The 22,433-nt window shown below is 36.6% G+C and overlaps 1 protein-coding gene across 4 annotated transcripts in view; it reads left to right on the top strand.

The window, feature by feature from the left end:
• ZDHHC14 (zDHHC palmitoyltransferase 14) overlaps positions 1-13,654 on the top strand; it is a 108,307-nt gene extending 94,653 nt beyond the window's left edge. For 2 of the 4 annotated variants that reach the window (XM_083828785.1, XM_083828784.1), the window contains exons 8-9: positions 3,292-3,394; positions 12,448-13,654. In XM_083828785.1, the coding sequence (XP_083684911.1) occupies positions 3,292-3,394; positions 12,448-12,804 (460 nt within the window). In that variant the 3' untranslated portion in view covers positions 12,805-13,654. Of the gene's footprint in view, positions 1-3,291; positions 3,395-12,402 lie in introns of all 4 variants that reach the window. The other 2 variants (XM_083828783.1, XM_083828782.1) reach the window with 1 other exon arrangement.
• Positions 13,655-22,433: the final 8,779 nt, after the last annotated feature.

Below are 22,433 nucleotides of genomic sequence, written 5' to 3'. Positions count from 1 at the left end.
TCTTTCAGACTTCTTGAGTTTACTCAACTAAAATAATGTTTTGTTTTACTGTCTGTTAGAAGTGTTAACTAAAACTTCTCTTCAGTATTAAAGAGACACAGCAAATTGTGGTTAGACTAAGTTAGTGATCGGATCCTGTAAAATATGTGGATTTAAGGTTGATGTCTGAAATTAAAATAAACTTCTTCTTTGAACCTTTGCCACTGCAGTTAATAACTGCTGGCAAAAAAAAAAAAAAAAGTAGTAATTAGATGTTACATGATGGGCTATTGAAAGTTAATTAGACTCATATATAACTAACAGATGTGACATGAGTCTAGAAGAGCAATATACTTGGAACCTTGATTCTACAACTAGTTTGATAATTGTTCATATTGCCTTTTCACTCAGAAATCTGTTACTTAAATTGACAATATTTTCTATTTGTGCTACTCTTAACATATACACACCAAGTTGATTTTGGTTCTCTTAAACCAAAGTAATTCCAGAGAAAGCTTACTGGATTAATTTCTGCTGCATACGTTTTTCACATTACAGGTCCAAAACATTTGTATAGTCAAGGTTGCTTATGTTTTTGTTTTTTCATCTGGAATTAAATATTCAAGACAGAGTAAACACCAGAGGAAAAAAACATTGGCAGCAGGAAAGGCACAACTCCTCCTTCTTACTTCAGTGCCCAGTGGTTAGATAGCTCATCTAATAAGTGTACAGGAGAGGCCTAGTTCCTCTGTAGATGGATTTCTACATGTAGATGTAGAAATGATTTCATCCTGTAGATTATTTTTTTTGTGACAATACTCATCTGTTGAAGCTGGTTTGCTTTGTCTGGAAATGAATCTGTACTATTGAGAAAGAAAGAGGAATTGACTTTATAGTCCAGTGGCCAAAGTTTTTCACAGCAAGTGGGATTTCTCTCTTTGCTCTTGTGAATACCAGAGATTGTTCCACAGAGCAGCAGGAGGTCAGCAGGAGAGGCTGGCATCTTTTCCTAAGGAGGCAGATACCTGAGATATTATTTCCTCGTACTGGGTTAACGCTGTAATCCCTGTAAAGAGTAGCCCTGCCTCTGCTTCCTGCCTCTGGGAATGGTGTCAGAAGCCAACCCTTTAATCCTGCTCTTTTGCTTTTCATAGAAGTATGTGACATAAAAACTCAATGCCTTGCTTCAAATTCTTTTGTCTCCACATGGAAATAGTTATTAAAAGTGTATAATGTTTCTCAGTATTTGAAATAACTGCTTTGACTGATACAATTAGCCACACACAATAAACCAGAGTGGCACTGGCTCCTGTGTTTTCATAGAGGTTGCACATTTTTTTCCTAAATTTCATATACTAATATAATTTCTTTTAGATGATAAAGTAAACGTAGAGTTTCTGCAGGGAGATATTTTGTGACTATAAAAATTTTCTGACTTCAAAACAAAAGTTATAGCCTTATTTTTTTTTGGTTATTGCTCTTTCCTGATTTGAAATCTAACAAAGAATCTAATTTTCCACTTGTGAACGAGATCACTCTGAAATATTTAATCTCAGGTGCATGCCAAATCACTAGATATTCAAGTTTGTTTTTTTCCTTAAAAAACCGTAAAATAGCTTACTAGTGATGGCAGCTTAAAATGCAAAAGGTTCAAGTGCCTTTGAAAATGGATTGCAAATTGAGATAATAATTTAAAGTCTCCTCGCTTCCTTTAAATATCGTGTTTCTCATTTGAAACCCATGCTAGCAAATTCAGAGTGCATTTTACAAGTCCTCAACAGTAACTTTCAAATCTTAATTTGATTCATAGCTGTCAACATAGGTCTAACTAGTGATCTGATATAATAACACACTTTTTTCAAGCATCTGATTTTGGAAGGAGTGCTTTCCACAAGACAGATTTTAATTTCAGATGGATTTTTAAGTGTTTTGAGTGTACATTAAAAACCTGTTCTGCAAAGCTTCTTGACAAGAGCTTAAATGGTTTTTTGAGTGGTGGATACATCATTGGCTTTGGAGAGGGGAAACGCCTTAGATTTTTCTGTACGTCCTGTTCTTATCTTTTAAAATTGAGGTTGTCTTGACCTAGAGTGGATTTAGAGGTTCCATAAATCAAAAAATAAAACCAATTCTGTGCTGACTTTAGCTCTTATGACAGGAATGCCTTAAAACACCTTAGGTTTTAGTAACAGGAAGGATAAAACCTCCAGTTAAAATTTGTTGTCTTTGGTTAAAAGGGGGGTATATCTTTTTTCTTTTTCTTGGTGTGTATGTGTTAAAATTTTACAGCATTCTTGATTTCTCAAGCTTGCAGTTTTCCAGATGGGAAGCAACACTGTTCATGTCACAGGAAAATAACATTGTCATTTATGAATTAAAAATGTATGGAACTATAATTGAAACTATATTTAATTAAAACATCTTTGAATTGAAGCATAAACAAAAAAAAAGTTTTGAGAAGTTTTTGTTTTGAGTAGAAGTGATATGAGCTAATCCACACGTAGAATACAGTACTAGTGTCTGTACGTTCAGCTTTTTATATAATTATTAAATGGCAAAACCATAGTAACTCTTACAGTTTTCAAACTGAGGGTAAAATTGTATGTGGAATTTTAGCAAAATCGTTAGCTACATCAGGTGATTCCATTCATTGTTTTTTTATGTAATCTTACATAGATTCTTACTTCTTTCTATTAATTTATCCACAAACCCTTTTATTTTTGAATTTCTTATGAGTACATCACTTTGATAAGAATAGTGGAGAACTATGAGCAGTGTTAGATAGCTGTCATGAAGCACCTGGCAAGTAAGTTGTCTGAACAAAAGTTCCTCTTTCTTTCTAAATGTTGTGATTAATTAGCTGTTAAGAAATCAGTATTTTTGGACTTGAGCTTTAATTTTGAGGTTTAGGAACAGAATAATAATTTAAAAAAACTTTAAAATAGATTCTGATTCAAAATGCACTAATGAGATTTGTAATTTGTAATTTGTTTTCACACCTGTGGTTTAAAATGCATGTTTTCATGGTACCTGCTGGTCAGCTTCTAAATTTTTTGTCCCTGATAAACCTCCAGAGAAGTAGCAGCACATTATAACTATATAGACAGTAATATTACAAGGAAGCACTTACCTTGAGGATGAGTAGAAATGAAGTCTTGCACTTCTTCAGTTGATTAAAAGGGACATTTGAAGTTATTGGTAGGGCATTAAGGTTTGTTGTATGCTATAATTTTTTTCTTTCCTTTAATTGAGGAGAGTTATTGATCTGAAATATTTCTAACTCTTTTCTTCTTTATTTTGATTATTCCATAGTTTAATTGACAGAAGAGGATTTATACAACCAGATACACCCCAATTAGCAGGACCATCAAATGGCATCACTATGTATGGGGCCACACAATCTCAGAGCAACATGGTAGGAATCATCCCATAGTGTTCGTCAAGATTCCTGTGAATGTTTTCCTTCTCCACTTTCATGTGAACTAATCAAGTAATAACTAACTGGATACAGCTGACACTGGGTAGAATGACTTGTTTATTAACAGTAAAGAAAGAAAAACAAGGCTTTTTTTAATGTGTTTCACAAAGTGTAATAGTTAATGCTCATGGATTCTTAAAAAAAGTTTTTCTACACTGTTGATTTATTGAATATACCGACATTTTGACTTGTACTGTTGACACATGCTATGTTTTGAACTGGAATATTCAAGTATTATGGACTTGCTCTGGTTCATCAGTTTCCAACTGATTGTTATTTGATGTAGCACTTTTCTCGTACTATGTTTCCTCCTTCGCTTGTATACTGCAGTTTTGCATAGACTAATGTGTTTTAAAAAGCAAAGATGAACAAAGAGGGAGAAGTGTATTGAATAAAGAGCAGGAGGACACTGAACTTCCAATGAACAAAACATGGTAACTGGGTTGTAACAACAAAACTTTTAAACATTTTTGAAACCGTGCCAATAGTTTTTACTGGTGGTTTTTGGTTTTGTTTTGCTGGTAGCAATGGCTGTTATAATAGAAGCTAGGATTTCCAGTGCCAAGGAGAATAAGTGAAAGAGATCTTTTTCCAGAGGCAAGAATCTTACATGTGCCTACTTCTGAATTGTTTTCCACCTATCTTTACGCTATCTTGGGTTCTAAGATTTTGTCCAAGAAGCCATGAGTTATGTACCCCCTTCCTCTGCCACAAGGAAGAGGCCACAAAGCCTTCTAACATCTTCCCAGACAGATAGTTTTAGTGTTGCTGATAAACTGGTATAAAAATTTTACTCTAGTTGCTAACCTGTTTCTGCTTATTATTTTGAGAATTAAATGGAAGCTTAGTTAGTCTCCTTAATGAGAAAATGTATTAGGGACACATTAAGTCTGAATCTTCTGTGAGATGCCTTTGTGCAGAACAAGGTAATGCTCTGTGCAAATTTTTCTCAAAAAATTAACCCCGAAAAGAGAAGGGGAAGTTAAAGGAAGGAAAAGAAAGCAAAACTTAAAAATAGCTTGAGGTCTTTCAGGGTTTACCTGAACTTCCTGACTTTGTCAAGACTAATTATTTATGATCATCAGCCCTCAGTAAGTTCTTAGCATTAAATTATCTTAACATTATAGCAATTAAACTCACATTGTAAGAAGATACTATCATTATGAGATGTTAACGAGCAAACCTTTTTTCAGTTAGATAGAAGATTGTCTAAATTTGTCTCTGGAAATGGAGAAATCTTTTATGGTATTACTTTGTCAAACAGGCAGCTGTTATGATTTTAGAGTGTAGTACCTGTAAATATGCAAGTGCATTTCTTCAAGGATTTGATCTTCTTATATCCTTATATCATGGTACTTAAGGCAAGAAAGGTTTAGGTTCTTTAACAGATATTAGAGATGCTTCGAAATGTGCAGCTTTCATTCCTGAAAATGATCTCACAAAATAAGTTTTTAAAATGTAACAGGCCGTGTCTTGTATGGAGGAACTCTTTGAGACAGTGATACCATTACATCTCAGGGTGTTATTCCTGGTCTCTATGGAAGACCAGTTGGATTCTAGTGGCAGCTGCATATTAGCGTTAAAATTTCTCCATTGTTGTGTTGCAAACTGTTAAAGACCTGCTTAATCTCTCTAGCACTGTTTTCTCTTCCCTGTTTAAAATCTTACATTCTTTCCTGAATTGTTTGAAGCATAAGAAATTATAAATGCGTTTCCTGCTGGCTACAGTGCAGTGGAACATAACTTTGCCTTTTATGTGTTCTTGTTTCACATTTCCCTTTTTCTTTTTTCTAAGGTGGATGTTTTTGCTCTTCTCAGTGGACCTTGTACCTGTCTTTGTTCTTCTCTTTCCTGTCTCATAAAGCAGCAAACAACAAAACTGATTTCCCTAATCCGCAGTTAAGATCTCGATCTCATCCACATAATGGGACTTTTTTGTGTGTGTAAACAAAATTAACTCACCTTACTGCTAGCTTAGCTTTCATCCATTCTGCTTGGTTACCGGATTTCCCGTTCCAATTTAAATTTAGACAGAATTAATCAAGTAAAACTTCATCATTCTGTTTAAAACTTTTACCCACAAAGTGACCTCTATTGCTTTTCCAAGCTTTACGTTACCAGTCTCTCTCGTCTATCTTCCCAGTACACAATCTTAGATTCTTCTTCAGGAGTTTGGGAGCAGCAGTGCTAGGAACACCAGCCATTCACTTGCTGTCCTCTGAAAAGAGACTGCTGGAGTTTCTCAAATGAAAGGCAGTGGAGTACGCTTCATGGCAGACGAAAAAAAAAAAAGGCACACAACATCCCATTTATTTTAGAGAAGGAATCTCTGCAAGATTCTCTAGAATTCCTTTTGCTGGGAGTTCAAAAGTGAACATCAAAATTTCCTTTGGTGATTGAAAGTTTAAAGCATTGACTGGCTCAAGCCCAAGACTGCAGTGGATGGAGAATGGTAGAGGCAAAGTCTTTGTGGAAGAAGAGGTTTCCTTTTTACCAGCTGTCCTCGCTGACAAAGGTTATGCAATACATGGAATAAGATTCCATCTTCCCCTCTGGAAGGTTGCATACCTCTTGGAAATAAAGACAGAGGCCTAAACTGAAAAATGCATTCTTGGAGCTGAGACAGGTAGGCCCCAAAGAACTGGCTGGTTGAAGGAGCTGAGTCTGAAACTGCAGCTCGTATTAGTGTGGGTTCAGAAAAGGACAAAGAAAGTTAAATTTCTTAAATTAAGATCATATGTAGGTCAGTCTTAGTCCATAAATACTGTTTAAATAGGCAGAGGTTTAGCCATTTATACATCACCAGAGATGATAATGTTATTTTAGCAATTTACCTCTGAGTCCAGGAAGTCATTTATCAGAGATCTGAAGTGTGTTCCAGTACATCTTTATGGCATGTCTCCTAGGATTTTATTGCAGAATGCATTACATCTTATGTCTATATTGACTCTTAATTTCTAACCGTTATACTAAATCCAAATAATGTGCTAAAATGTCTCTTGCACTTCGATATTAAAGATTTTAATGAGCATTTGCTCTCTCACTGTGTTTTCTTGTTCCATTCCTTCCCTCTTTCCATCCCTTCCCTCAAATCTTTTACCCACTGAATGGTATCTTTCTAAATAGAATTCTTGTGCCTCATCCAACCAGCTCCTGGTCATTTCTTAAGTCTCTGGAGGTTACTTAGTATTATATTCTGTTCTCATTTATTTTAATACATCTAACAGATCATCATTTTTGCATTTAAGTTCAAAACAAGTATCGTTCTACGTTTAAAGTTGCCAGACACTTGTTTTCAGTGCAATAAATTCTCTTATTCAGCATACCATCTGTGAGGCATTATTATTATATTTAAAAGCTTTAATGATAATTTTGCCTTTAAAACTTCGAATATTTCATATAGGCTCTATTCTTGCTATTGACTCTGTTTGCCACAGTCTCAAAAGTCAGGGCTTTTCTTATCATCAGGGCTTCACAGACCCATACTATTTTGTAATTTTTTTAGATCTCATTTAAAAAAAAAAAAAAAGAGCTTTTTCTCCTGGTCTCTTCTTAGTATCTACCTTATTCTACTAAGGGATGAAGCTATATTTACTTTTTTGAAGGCTGGTACCACATGTAATTTTTTTTCTTGGTAAATTAATCCAGCAAATTAATTAGCCACCTTCTTAATATCCAAGTGACAAGCATGGTCTCTTAGAGCTAATAATCTGTAGATCTGATGTTTCCAAAGTATTTCCCTATAGCATTTTATTGCAAGCTCTTCATTAGTTTAATTGTCTGAGCATCTCTCTTATTCTAAAGAGTTTTCTGTTTTGTTTTTTGTTTTGTTTTGTTTTTTTGCATGACAGGCAGTATCTCAACCATCGTGAAATCATAATTTTCTAAGTATGTTCAATTCTTTCTTTCCTTTTTCATTTTAAGGTTTAATTTTCTTTGTATTATGGAAAGGTTCTTATTTCAGCATAAACCCATCAGCTACTGTTACCTGAATCTGACTTCTCTAGTACTTAGCTTTATCTTAAAAGCCTGAGTTGATTCTTGGGTTTTAATGCACAGGGTCTTTTCTTTAGTAATGCTATGAAGAAACAGAGAATCCATCTCACTCCGTGTACTTTTTTTTTTTTTTTTAAGAGGAATTGGTTTGGTTTATTTTTACCATGATGTCTCTAGAAGTTCTCTAACGCCTTAAGTGCTAGATTTTACTTCCATCTGCCTTTATATCAGGACACGTTCATTTCTTTGTTTTAAAGAAATTTACCTGCACTCCTGTGTTCTAGGTGTCTTCTTAGTGCTTAGGCAGCGGCTTGTGTGCCAAATTACCTTATACCCAGTCCTCCCTTTCCCATATGCAAGTTCTTTAGTTAGAGAGTCTGTTTTCTTTCTTACGCATACCACTGTGAATCACAGGAACCATTATAGTACATGGGCAGCTGTTTCTTACCAGTGAGACATGCAGCAAGTCCTCTCCCAAATGTTCATATCAGTACTTCTAGCAGTGATCTGGAAGAAAGAATCCAGCTGATGCAGGGAACATTAACTGACAATCCCAGTGTGCTACTATGACAGCACAAAGATCAGCAAGGATTGGAGCCCCACTTCGCTGAGAGTTTTACAGGTGTTTCCTTCAACATTTACGGTTGTACTTGACAAATATGCTTTTTCATTGCCCCAGACAGAATTTAGGGATCTTACCAAGTCAGCATTACTATGGCCAAGGCTGATAGAAATTTTTCATTAAAGCATTTTACTTCATAGTTAAAACAGGTTAAGGGCACATGCAGTTAATTGTCTTTAGTATTTTGCTTTGAATCGCAAAGAAGCGATCGTGCATGTTTGCTGCATTTTTGTTCCAAACACAGAGCAAGATCAGAGCACGTGGACTAGGCTGCTTGCAGAAGACGTGCTCCTGGAATGCCCCCAGTGTGTTCTAACCATTCATGGGCTCTCAGTCCATAAAAGCAAACTGTAGCTAGTCTGAAGTAAAATCCCTGAAAGAGGAGCGATTTCAACTTTGCATCAGAGCTGTTTCTCTTCATAGTTCCACTCTTATTGCACTGTACTTCTTGCTAGTGAAGCCACTGTCTTGCTGGGCTTGTGGCTTGGTTTTTGCACAGTACCTGATTCTGGGTGTGGAATCCTACAGCCCTTGTGAACAGTTATGCAGCTCCATTCCTCCACTCTTTACCCATCTGTTGTATCCATCTAGTATTTCAGCATCCTTGCTGTTACTGCTCAGCACTGTCAGTCAGTGCTGTGAGGTCTCTGATTTTTTTGGTATTTGTACTTTATTCAGAGATGCTGAGATAGTTCAACTTTTTTTTTCCTCCATCTTTGAGAACTGTAAAAATTCTTCAATGTTACCAGTGTTAGACAAAATTTTAAGAAAGTTAATTTTAAATTTGAAGTAAACAACCTCTGGTTTAGCATTAGAAATGTGAAAAAAAAAACATATTACCATGTTCAAGAGCTTTGTTAACGTAACGTGTATGTTTTTTGTAGCTTAGGAAAAAAACTGACTTCAGAAAAACAAAATTAAAAGTATTGTTTCAGGCAGAGTTGTTTGTATTTATTTGTGAAATAAACTCAGAATTTTAGGCTTTGTCTAGTTTGCTTTGGTTTGTGCCTTTTAATGCAAAATAGAGATGGCTGAAATTTTCTATGCGTATATATATAATTGAATTTCTGTACTTGTAGAATTTATTAAACTTGTCTTACCTTTGGAATCTGCTGTTCCTCTGAAACAGTGAAAATTGCAAGTGGAAAATAAAATCAGTAGATCTGAAGTAAGAAGGTACTGGTGGAATAATTTTTACAGTAGATTTTTAACTATTTAGATTTCAGAGCTTGGCTTCCTTTTTCTTGTTAACAAGATTATCTTGTTGACAGATTTCTGCTCATAGATTTCATTTGGTTAAAAAACCAAATATGGAATCCAGGAAAAACCACCATGCCAGCCCTATAAACAAATCTGATTTCTTTCTTTAGTTTTGTGTTAGCTGTTTAGGCTGCAGAATAGTCTGCTTGTATAGTATGTGCTCTTTTTATCGTATGTTTTTGAGAGCTTCATTTAACACGTCTACCTTTTCTAGTATAAGCCCCAACTCTAATCACTTTTGAAAGCTGATTACAGCCTTTTCTGTTTACATAAGATATTTCATGATGATCATTGTTCATTAAATAAAAAAAATAGGTAGAAAAAAGAAAAATTGAAATTGTGTATCTGAATAAGAGCAGAGGCTTTAGGGAAGTCACAAATCCGTGGAAAATGAAGAGAGATATAGTACCTGCAAAAGTTTTGTAACATTCTGTTTAGTGGAGCTTTATAAGGCTGCTTTATCTTTTCCATGTTGATTCAGTTGAAATGCAGTAGAGTTCAGTAATAATAAAATTAATTCAGACTATACAAAGAATTCAAGTAAATTATCTCCAGCTATTTTAAAGGTGTGTATTTGTATTGCCTGAACATATTAAGTAATGATTTGCTTTTGAAGATCAGTGCTGAAGCTTCACTAAAGCCGACTAAGTCAGCTAAGATTAGTGTTTTTTTTTTCAATGGACCCCAGTGGTTATGGGCAGTCCTTTGTTATTTAACATGCACCTTAGCTACTGCTTTTCAGAGGAGATGGATTTTGTCTTTTTGAAGCTCGAAAAAATCAGTTAACGGATTTTTAAGTCTGCACAGTAAGGTTAGTTCAAGGGGTATGGTTTAATTTAAATGAGCAGGGATGAATAACAGTATATTAATCAAGAGTGAGTTATTCACAGTGAATTACTAATTGAAAGCATGACTTTAAAGACTCCTGAACAATTTTCTCCTTAGTAAGGTGTTTATGCAGGGTTTTGGCTTTAAGCCTGTGATTAATCCCTCTGAAATTTACCCCATCCCTGGAAGTGTTCAAGGCCAGGTTGGATGGGGCACTGCACAAGGTGATCTAGCGGGTGGCATCTTTGCCCGTGGCAGGGGGGTTGGATCTGGATGGTCTTTAAGGTCCCTTCCAACCCAAGCCACTCTATGATTCTGTGAAGTTATATGGGACTACTTAAATTGCTTGGCTGAGGCTGTTCATAATTTTGTGGGGGCAAAAAATTGCCTGAAACTTGTATAAACTTAATATATGTAACAAAGTGAGTGCATTTGTCTTTCTGAAAGCATAAGTGTTGGAAAATACATAACTGAGTAAGGATCAGACTTCTGCCTGTCAGAAAGTAGTTGGTGTCAGGGTCCTAAACCACTCAGATGTGTTTAAAATACTACCTGTCTACTGTAACCAAGCAGTCAGCCTGCACTCTGTCTGAATATAATGTGTGTGCATCCACCATTAACCTATGGAATTAACCTGTAGAATCAGAGGACCTGAAAATATCAGAGGAACCTTTCATAGTGATGGTTTTCATCATAGACGAGGGGAAGCAAAAGTCTTAATAAGAGTTTGCATAGTGTATATCACAGTGGCTTATTAAATAACGGGCACTATAGGGAATTGCTGCAATGTCAGTAGCAGTGGTTACTGATGACTGGCAATATCTCGAATACATGTTGGATTTGTTAAGTCTTTCGGGAATATGACATAGATTGAAGAAATCAGTTGTAAAGTAGAGTATCTTTAATGGAATCCTTGAAATTATAGTAAATAGGCATGTCCTACCTCAGGATATGTTTATTTTTACTGTTTGCTTCCAAATTTTCTTTGCTGCATTGGATTTGTAGTTGTATTCAATCACTGTAGCATTTCTCTTGCACAGCAGAACAGTAGTGTGGCAAATGAATCAAACGGGATTTTAAAAATCTGCAGATGTTACAACTGATCGGGCTGTGAATTAAATATATATTAAATATAAATATATTAAATATATTAAATATATATTGTCTGGAAGCTCTCAAAAATCATGCCAGTTAGAAAGAAGTACTTAAACTGAAATAGGCAATAGATTTACTAGCCACCTAGCCAGCTGAAACACCCGCCTGTCTTGTCATCTCAAGGAATGAATGACAACTTTGTGTAAATGGTGCTTAGGAATGATGCAGGGCCAAAAGCATTCCTGGGCGTACTCACTGAGCTTAATTGGATTTATATAATGCTGAATTTGGCTTGCTACTGTGAAAGTGCTTGCCAGAAAACTTTTGTTTAGTAGCTTGACTCTTTGTATTGTCAAGATTAAATTAATAAAGAAACAGCCTAAAAATCATGAAAGCTGTTTTTCTATCAAATTAATAAATATGCAGTACTGTCTTATTTCTACATGTCTTCTAGAATAAGAATATAATGTATTAAATTGGAATATAAAAATTGAGATCACAGAGGCTGTGTCAACACCTATATCTGTATAAAACCATCTGCATCAAAGGAATTCTTGTTCTGGAAAACGTCTGTAGCACCTTAATTCCTCCATGTGAAAACCAGTAAAATAAGACACACGCCTTGTGTTTTTGACTCTGGAATGATGCTTGAATTTTGCCTTTGGGCCTCTCTGAACTGCCAGTTACTCGAGGATAAAAATGAGTAGAGCAGAAGTGATTCGCCTGCCTGCTTCCCTCACCTAGAGCCAGGGAGGTTTTGAGGTGCCCCATGCAGTGAGTTACACAAGGACTGTTAGCTAGGCTTTCCAGATTGCTTTGAACAAAACTAAGCAAAGTATCTGAATTACAGTACTTACAAAAGTAAGGATTTTGGAGGTAACCAAAATCTCTTATGTGAACACTGTAGACATTTATTATAATTTACTTTGATAACAATCCAAAGCACCGGCTTAGTTATGCATGGTTTTTTTTCCTGGGTAGCATGCAATGAGATTTTTGGGTGGCTAACCACGGAATGATACTAATGGCTCTCTCTTTTTCTCTTCACATCCCATTCTTTTCCATGTCTTTTGTCCATTTTCCTCCTTTTTTTTTTTACCCTGTTTTCTTTGCCTTATAATTTTGACACCCTTCCATTCTACAGTGTGACCAAGACCAGTGCATTCAGAGCACTAAATTCGTTTTGCAGGCTGCTGCCACCCCTCTACTACAGAGTGAGCCCAGCATAACTAGTGAAGAGCTACCTTTACCTGGAAAGACTTCTCTCAGTGGGCCTTGTGCAACTCTAACTCTAGGGCAACCAACACCACCATCTTCCATGCCAAATCTCACATCAGACACAGGTTTGACAGACATGATACCTTTAAAAGAGGAACACGAAGGCCATCAGTTTCTTACTCCTGAAGAAGCTCCGTCACCCCCTGGGATGCTGCCAAGTGGAAGTCCTATTACACACAGCCATACAATGCACGTCCTGAGTCTAGCCAGCCAGGATTCATTGCATGAAGACTCAGTACGTGGTCTCGTGAAGCTTAGCTCAGTTTGAACAGCTTTTATGAACATCGCACCACTTCATGGTGTCTACACAAACCTTTAACAGGAATGACGCTGCAGTACCACTGTAAGACTTCATAACATGGCTATAGTGGAAACTTTATTGCATAATGGAGTCTACTAAAAAGACAAGTTATTTTTTCCATTGGAGCTATGGCATTTTTTTGACCAGGTTGTTAATAGCTATGCTTTGGTGGTGACTGTATCTTATTTTTAAGCAAAACCAGAAATGGTCAATAATCTTGTTTCCTGCAGTTTGGGTACAGCAAGTTGGAATTCAGCCTGTAACAAAGACCATGTACAGTACAAAAGAGAGATTCTTGGATGTAAGTGTCATGCTCTGTGTTCTATGCTCTTGTAATACACACTTGTTAAGGCTTACCACACTTGTGGCCAGAATGATCTGCACTTACATGTTATGCTACTAATATTTGAGGTAGAAAATTACCATTCCATTTGTTAATACAAAATTAAAAAAAAAAAAGACTGCAGATATGGATTTGCATGCCACGCTACAGTATGTGTTACGGTGGTGTTGGTATTAAGAGAAAGTGCTGCTTTTTTATTTGTGACTTTCAAAGTGCTGTTTCATTTAAAGACAGTGCAACAAACAAATTAATGGACTATATTATTTTTTCAATTTATTAAAGTTTATTTTAAATTTATCAGTGGTGCCTAGAAGATGGAAAGTTACTGATTTGATCATGTTGCATATCATTTAACCTTCTGTTTAAGTGTTTAGAGTGAGGTATTGTGTTGTGCCATACCATAAGATTCTTCCACTCCCTAATGTGATACAATTACCTGTGGACCTCCAATAAAATGACATCCTCTATTTCTTGGACACGTGTACAGTTATCCTTCCAGTTTTTCTGGGGAAAGAGGGGAAGATCGTGATTGTTGACATAGTTTGTAAAGGGTTTAACTGGGATATGTTTACTTAATGAAACCAAACTTCGGAGGAAAAGTTGGTTATGATGAGTTTTGCTTCAGAATCTCTTATATCTTTGTTTGAGATGTGTATTTGTACCCATCACAAGTCTGTATTTGGAAACAGTAGAGTAAGAATTAAAGTCCAAGCAGACACTATGTTCCTTATGTGGCTGAAGGTGAGGAGCTTGTGATTCAAGAGAGAGGCAGCGTTGTGAAGTACAAATGGTTAACAATATGCCGTAGCTGCCTTCTGGCCATCACGCTTCACTTGTATTTGTCCTCTTGTATTTCCAATGCAAATGTTGATTTCAGATCATTCTTCTGTAGTTTTTTGTTGTTGTTTGTTTCTTTCTTTCTTTGCTTTAAGTAAAGCACAATGAAAAGGTTAAGGAGATTATTTGTTTTGATGATAGCTGAAGAGAAGTTTAGTTAAGCTGGGAGAAGCTTAATAGCTTTAATACTGTATTTGCCATGCTTTTCAGGATGTGGGACCTGCATTCTTCTTTTCTCAGGACAAACTTAGTGCAGAATGAACTTTATCTGATGCTTCTGTAGTGTGAAAATGTTGACCAGTTCAGAAATGTGACAGTTCTTTATTGTTCACTGATGGTCATTCACTGACACCAAGCTAAATATCTGGTTTTATTTCCATTATTGACAATGAGGACAGTCAGGCTGCAGAAGATCAGCCATGCATATCTGAAGTATCTGTCTGAAGTTTCAGACAAGATATTGTCAAAACCTGTTTCTCTTAAGATTTCATAAGCACTCTGTTTCTATAATTGAAAATGGTGGCTTTCACCTTATTCAGTGTGTAGAACATAGCAACACTGTCTGACTTTGTCTGCAGTAATGGGTCCACCGAAGAACCTGTGGCAGAGAAATCTGTCCCAGCTATTTTAGCCACCCTCCAAGCACATTTCAGAAGCTGGAACAGTCTCAAGTTCTTTCCACCTGCCCCTTACCTGTAGTAAGAGACATGTCCATGTTGACTGGTCTCCCAATAAGCCCCAAGTATGATTTCTTTATTTCTGTATATGCTCTTGTAGATGAGTCATTGATGCTCATCACCTTGATTTCATCTTTCCCTGATTTTTTTCTCATGTATGACGCCAGGAACATCTGCATTAAAGCAGGTAATGGATTGATTGTTGGAGATACTGGTCTGATAGGCCTGGCTAAAGAATCCCTGCTTTGAGTTTGTTGACCAGTACTTGACTGAGTCACCTCAGTGCCTATGGCTGCTTACCTATGGATGCATTGCCCACGATGTAGAAGGACAAGTCAAATATTTTAATGTGCTATTCTAACTTCCCACTCATAATAGTAATGCTAAGGATCACTGTTTCTAGCAAAATTGTTCCTTTTTTAAGTCTCCCTTAAAACCCCTGAGGGATTTTATGCTTCCAAGAATACGAGCTTTGTGACAACACTTGTGTGTCATTGCCACCAGGGAGTAGTGTAGAAAGCTGCACGTCAGCTCTGAGTACATGATAAAATTAGTGTCTGTTTTAACATGAAACAGGAGGGAGAAAGACAGGATTAGCGACCTTATACTGCTTTCTATGTGCAACTTGTGATCATGCTTTTTACCGTCATTTTTTCAATCTTCTGTTTTGTTTATAATTGAGATATAAGAACTACCTAACAAAACTGAAACAGATGTGCTACTGAAAACGGATGTGCTAGTTATGTATTTGTTCACGTGACTTTTTAGCTTTTAAGATGACAGCCTTGTGTTTTTTAACATGCTGCCTATTTTTTTTTAAGTTCGGCACTTCAGAATCAATTAAATACTTTTATCTGTCTACATATGTGTATTGCCCTCACTGTAAGTCTATTTACCTTCTCATCTCAGTGCTTTTTAAATGGTCACATCTCTAACCTCCCTGCCACAACTGCCTTGTGAGGACATCTGCTGGAAGATTTTGGAATTAAGTCTGTTAACAACGCGGTGTGGTACTTGCAGTCTTGGATTGACAGCACACAGTGATTTAGCAGCAGGTTGACTGAAGAGTTGCCTCCAAAAGGATAAAAGGATCTTTGGGCCATTCCTCTCACCTCCAGCTCAGCTGGCATCAGTCGTGGGAGCTCCCATACTTGGAACTTGTATATACATCTGGAATGAGTCAGCAGAGTAACTATTCATCACCTGCTCTACAGATTTTATGTTGTTTAATTTTTTGAGCTATGAGTACAAAACATTCACGCTATGGATTCACAACGAGAATCCTAGTCAATATTGCACAGGGGTTTTTCTGTTGTTTTATTTTCCTTTGTCGATTAGTGCCCTAATATTAAATAGTTGTAATATTCATCTGAATTATAAAAGTAGACTGAATTAGAAGTGTAGACTTACAGTTAAAGTTGATATTTTCAAAAAAAAAAAAAAAAAAGTATTTTTTCTGAAAAAGCTAAAATCTTTCGATGTGTAGTAACTGGTTAATTTATCTGGCAAAAACTGTTTATTCTGATTTGTTGTTTTTTAAATAAGTTTTTCCTTCTATGTGTTTGTATAATATATGTAGAATGAAACAGTGTTTTATGAAATGTTTTTAAAGGTTATTTAGTCCTGTGATTTCTCAAAGACATTTCTATTTTAAGAGGGAGTCTTATGTTCGTATCAGTTCACCAGTAATGTAAAGTATGTCAAACTATTATTGTATTGTTGTATGTTAGTGCATCCATTATCAGTTTTTCATCTGTTCATGTTAAATGATGATAGAGGCAGATGTGCTTCTACTTAAAGTGGTTACTGGATTCATTGAAAGTAGTTTTCTAAATGGAAGATTAGCTGTTTTGCAGTTTTAATGAACGATCCTACAAGAAACAAAATGATCTCATAAACCAAAGGCCTGTGTGCAGTGTATGTTACAAGGAAGATGACCAACGTGTTACTGCAGAGACTTACTTTTTAAATCTACAGAGTAGGTATAATAGTTCTTGGTAAGTAAATTATTGTCTAATATTCAAAATACTAAATGAAAGAGCATCTTTGCAGAACTTATAAATCTGAGCTTCTGTTTGTCTTTTAGTTCCCCAAATCAATACAGCTTGAAGAACTCAGCAGAGGGATCTAATCCTTATTCTAGTTCTCTTCTGGTGTAAATTATAGGTGGGAACCATCATCATTTTATTGTTCCCCACCTCCTCTTTTTATCAGTGGTACTCTGAACACAAGCATGGTGTACGCAGGCTCAGACCGGTCTCTCTCTGTTTTAAATGTCAATAGCTGCCCAAATTATTCCTTTTTTTTTGTTTTTAGGAACAAACTGAAATAAGGTAGCATACTTCAACATGCTTTCAAATATTCTGAAGCCCCGAATATGAATGGACTGTGGTTTAGTTGCATATAGATTTAGTTCATTTAAACTGGAGCTGTCCTATTTTCCAAGATCCATCTGGGTCAGTGCTCCCCGGCTGTGATTGCTTGTTTGTCCGCAAAGACTTTGCAGTTCGACATCTGGCTGAGCACACTGCCTGGACTTCCAAAAGACTGATGGGATTAAGTGAGCTGTTTAAACCTGTGCAAAGCTCACTTAATTCCAAGATGATGCAGCGATTCAGTTCTGTCCCCAGAAGGCAGCTGTCTTCAGCTCTATAACTTGTGTTCACCACCAGCATTGCAAGGTGGTGAGCAGAACAACTTTCGGGTGCTACAAAGAGAGAAAATGAGTGTGTTTCTAAGGTAGGTCAGTGGGGACAGGAATAAGAAAATGAAAGGAAGACAACCGAGTGAAAGCAGACCAGAGAAGATTAGCCGGTGACATGGAGTAAGAGGGGAATTACCTGTAAGCTGTGAGAGAAGAAGGACGGGAAATAAAAAGGCCACATGGGGAAAAATGAGGACAGCTGTTGATGTTAACTGAACAAAATTATAAAAAGAAATCAAGAGAATTGCTTGCAATTTATTATTATTTTTGTTGCTGAGAAATTTAAAAATCATTCTGGAAATAAAAAAGAGAAATAAGGTCAGACTTCTGAGAGAACTGTAAGAAGATGATGAGAAAAATTCGAGTGAGTGATCTGCCCACAAGCTCCTCTCCCCTACTGTATTTTCCTACTTCTGTTTTGAAAATACATTTGTAAACATAAAGAAGCATGGTTCCTTTGATGGGAAGCTTAAAACATTGTGCTTAAAAATGAGAATCTCATTAGTGTTTTCCTCACTAGTAATTGTTTTAGCATTCTGTATTTCCATACCAGAAGGGTTATCACACTGGAGAGATTAATAGCGTGGTGTGGTTTTGTGTTTCTTGGTGATTCCTTCGTTAAATTTGCTCACTTTTGAGTGAAAGTGCTTTCCTTTGTAGTAGCATAGTCAATTGGACCTAAAATCTGGAATTCAGTCAGAATTTCTTTGACTAGTGTGAAAATATGAATTAAGACTGCTAGATAAACTTTATGGTTTACAAACCAAATAGCTCTGACCCACAGATATGTTTGTTTTGCCGTACGTACTGAAGTCAGTTTCACTAGCTAAAAATATAAACGTCGGTACTGTCTCAGTGTATCTTAGGCCTTTCCTGAGCTGAGAAGCATTGCTTCTTCTGAAAACTAGGGAAAATAGAACTAGGTTTAACCTAAAATAGAACTAAGTTTAACCTCACTTTAGTTTAAATATCCCCGAACCTGAAGCTGGTAACAGCTGCTGGGAGTCACCTGTGTGAAGTTAGGCGTTAGAAATACAAAAGGGCATGAAGGGACCACTCTGAAGCAGCTTGGCTGTGATGTGAGAAGTCTTGGAGCTTCTCTTGGGCTCATCTCAAAAGCACTAAATACGTTATCAAACCATATACAATTGAGAAAAGGACGTGAATTTAACATGCTCAGAAGTATCTCACTTTGCTATCACCCTCCGTAGCCTGTCCATAGTGACGTACAGGGATCTTACTGCTGTTGGGAGGTGGAAGTTGAGGTGAAGTATTTAGGTTTCATACTTGCAAGGGAATGAACTTCAAAGAATGGTGTCCGGTCCAGTGGAGGTGTAGTTAGAGGAGTGTTTGTGTGAAGGGTACAAGGGATTAATTCCTGTTAAGAATGTGTTTGTGAAGCACAAGGGGTTTGGTGGCCAACATGCTGGGATCTGTTTCCTGAGCACTCTGCACTGTCAGCAGTGAGAGCAGGAGAGCACAGTGGGTGCACACGGCTTGTCCCTAGGGAGTTTCACTTCTGCTTAAAAAATAATGCTGCTTATAGGTGAGGATATTTATTTGATTCCATGTTAAGCGTGTGCAGTTAGTGAATGGGTTTCATGCTGAGCGACAATTTTGTTGCAATAAGCAGAAAAGTGATTGTAGGGTTTCTCATGTTCCCCCCCTGCTCGGTGCCTTGTCACGGCGCGGCAGCTGGCTGCGGGTGCTGCTGGAGATGGGAGGGAGGAGCTGCTGGCAGGAACCACAGCTAGAAGAGCTGGGTGGTTGTTCCACTCCCTCCCACCCACCCACCCCAAAATGCTAAGTTTCCCACTAGGTAGGTCACAGAAAATGAAAAACAAGCTCAGCAGAGCTGACTAACCTCCTCAGTTTCTAGGGTGCAGAAAACACCCAGTGTTTGTGTGCGCTTGGTTTTCATTCTAGATGGAAAGGAAAAAACAACGTTCTGAAAAGTTTCCACAGCTGCTGAAAACTTCATCTGAAAAAAACTTTGTTTGGAACACAGATGATGTTTAATCTTGAAATAAATAGTGAATTTAGATATTTAGTATTGTATTTAATGTCCATGTGATTTTCCATCTCTATTGAAATAATACTTGTATATATTATATATAACATAATATAGCAACATCTCAGATTCCTACTGTCATTTTCACATTCACAATGTTAGTCTTTTATTATAGCTACCCTTAAAGAAGGAAACATGGTTAAATGCTCTTATTCCATAGCTACATGAGTAGCAGCTCTTTCTAATATTCTTGTCTTACTCTTGAATATATTTTCTCATATCAAAGATTAGAATCCTCCTCCATTCCTACATAAATATTCTGTAACACAGCATACTTTTTTTTCATTATTTAATAGTCCTAAAACCAGTTCATACAACTAAATTGGAAAAGATAAAAACAATTTTTAAGTACTTGTGTCACAAACCTTTACCGCACAACAGCAATAGAACTAGTGCCACTGATATAAGACCACCTCCTCCAGCTTCTAGGATTTGATACTTGATTTATATTTTATTTGGATTCAGCTGTCAAGACTGATGATTGCATTTTTTCTCCTTACACGTTTCCACTGGCTGTAGTATCCTACACAGTATAGTGATAGTATGCTGCAGAATTTTTCTAACAGACATTTCGATATAATTAAGGAGCACAGTGCTGATTAGAATACGTATATAAAAAGTCTTAGATATGCATTTCTCTCAATGACTGTAAGGAAATAACATCAGACTGCACTAGAGAAAATAGAAACATTCCGTAGCTTTTTAGATTTTATCTAATTTTATACGAGTGCTGTCATATTTGTACAAACTGATACTTGTCTGTGGTTACTGGTATTGGTGAGAATGTAAAGAAAGTCAAGTTTAGAGACACTGCAGATGGTTAGTGTCGCCTGTACAGGGACAGATGTATTGCGTATGATGAATGATGAAGACTATGTTGAAGACAAGGGTGACACTCAAGCATACCTGTGACTAATGACTTATTTTTAAGTATGAGTCAGATACCGATTCTTGCTTGCTGATCTGTTGTTTCCTTCTACAGAATTCATATAGTTCAGAGGATAACTCAAAAATAAATAAAATGAAGAGCTTTACAAACCATTCATCAAGGTTATAATTAAGCAGCTTTATATAACTAAGATGACTAAAATGTTTGAGTACTAACATGCAATAAGAACATGCAGTGTGTGTAAAATGATGAGTTATTAGTTATTAAGATTAATTTTACAATTGGAAAGTAATTTAGAAATATAACTATATGCATGTCTGTGTGTAAGATCGGAATTTTGCATATTTCTCTTTAGAGTTCTAAGGTTCAGATAAGATGTGGAATTTCCAATGGAAGAATATATTTTGGTGGACAAAATTTCCATCCCAGTGCAGGCAGCCCTCATGTATGCTTGAAGGATGCTTATTTATTTTGGTTTTACCTTCTATGGTAAATGTATTTGCATATGTAAATGGCAAATAGTGTGCTGGTATATTATTAATCATATGTAGACTATTCTAATTAAATGACTGAACCATGTTTTCTGAGTAAGATACAAGGCTAAAAGCAGAGTACAGTTCTCTAGTGTAGAAAGTCTGATTGCTTTTTTTAGAAAAATAAAGAATTTCAACATTCTGTGTCTTTTGCATTGAATAAAGTATAACGCAAATCAGCAATAAAGCAGATTTGGTCCCTCACTAAGGTGCTCTGCTGACCTTGCAGAGCCAGGCATTGGCCCAAGACAGTGTCATGGTGTAGGTTTTGAGGTGCTTTTCTTTTCTCACAGCTTTAGGCAGTGTTTTGCTTCTTGAGTTTCAATGGTAAATCTTCTAACAGACAATGTGATCACTCATAGTTCTGTCCCAAACAAGGAGCAGGAAATGTTTTCAGGCTTGAGTTGCATAGTTACATCTAGAATTTGTCATGTGCTTTTGTCTAGGTGGCAGTGACCAATTCCTGATGTTTCTCTGTCCTGTTTTGTTTTTCTGATTTCATTGTAAGGGGATGCTCTACCAGGAAGTTTCTTCTAAGCAACATTTATCTATGTTCCTCTTTTGATTTCTAATTGCATCTCTCTGTAGGAGGAATCAACCATAAATGTGGTTTCAGATGTTCAGTTCTTAAGTCAAAGAGTATGTCTGTAGCCTTCAACTGGGCATCAAATGTCATGTTTTATATTTCAGACAGGACTTTATATGGTTGTTTTTTCTTTTCTCCAGCTTGTGTAGGTCTTTATTAGTTTTTTAGTGAACAGAGGAACTTACAGGTATAGCATAAATGCAGTTATTCATGACCAAGTGAGTAGATAAATTTTTATTTTTTTGTAATGCATGAATTTAAAAAGGTTTCCCTTTTGTATACGTTTCCACATTTGTATAGATTTCGAAGAACTGGGGAGAAAAAGAAAACAAAAAAATTATATTATCTCTGTCAATGAATTATGTTTTTGAGGGAGGAGGAAAAAAGCTGCTATGCTACATTTCTGGGCTTTGCAAGTAGTCTTTTTTTTTCTGGCCATGCTTACCTTTGTTACTTGCACTTAAATGTTGCTTGGCACCACTACTCCAGTCAGTGTTTGTAATTGCTTCCCAAATTGGAAATGGACCTATTTTAAGGCTGAGCTAAGTGATGGAAGAACCTATTGTCTCCTCCTCTTCACATCAAGGCCACATGCTATCAGTTTCTCAACTGAGGCTTGTATTTTTTATGATTCTTTTGCAACAGCAACTTGACAGTCTCCTACAGCCTTACGACACCACTCACTGTAGTGTTGCAGGGGTTATTTTGTTCTGGATGCTGGAGTCTGCATGTGTCCTAGCTGGATTTTCACAGCTAACCCAGCCCTCTGAGAGGCAGCCCTGGGCTGCAACCCCATGCAACAGTTTGGTGTTGTCATTCTCCGGTGGTTTCAAGGTCATTATGAGGATGCACACTCACGTGCACACACTCAAGTTCAGCATGATTGCATAAGTTAATTTTTCCTTAGAAAACGCGTCTAAACTATCTATATAATTTTGGTTTATGCTTTGGTTTCC

Source organism: Anser anser (assembly GCF_964211835.1).
Source record: "Anser anser genome assembly, chromosome: 3".
NCBI lineage: Eukaryota > Metazoa > Chordata > Aves > Anseriformes > Anatidae > Anser > Anser anser.
The sequence above is the reverse complement of the archived record's forward strand: the minus strand, read 5'-3'. Positions and strand labels throughout refer to the sequence as shown.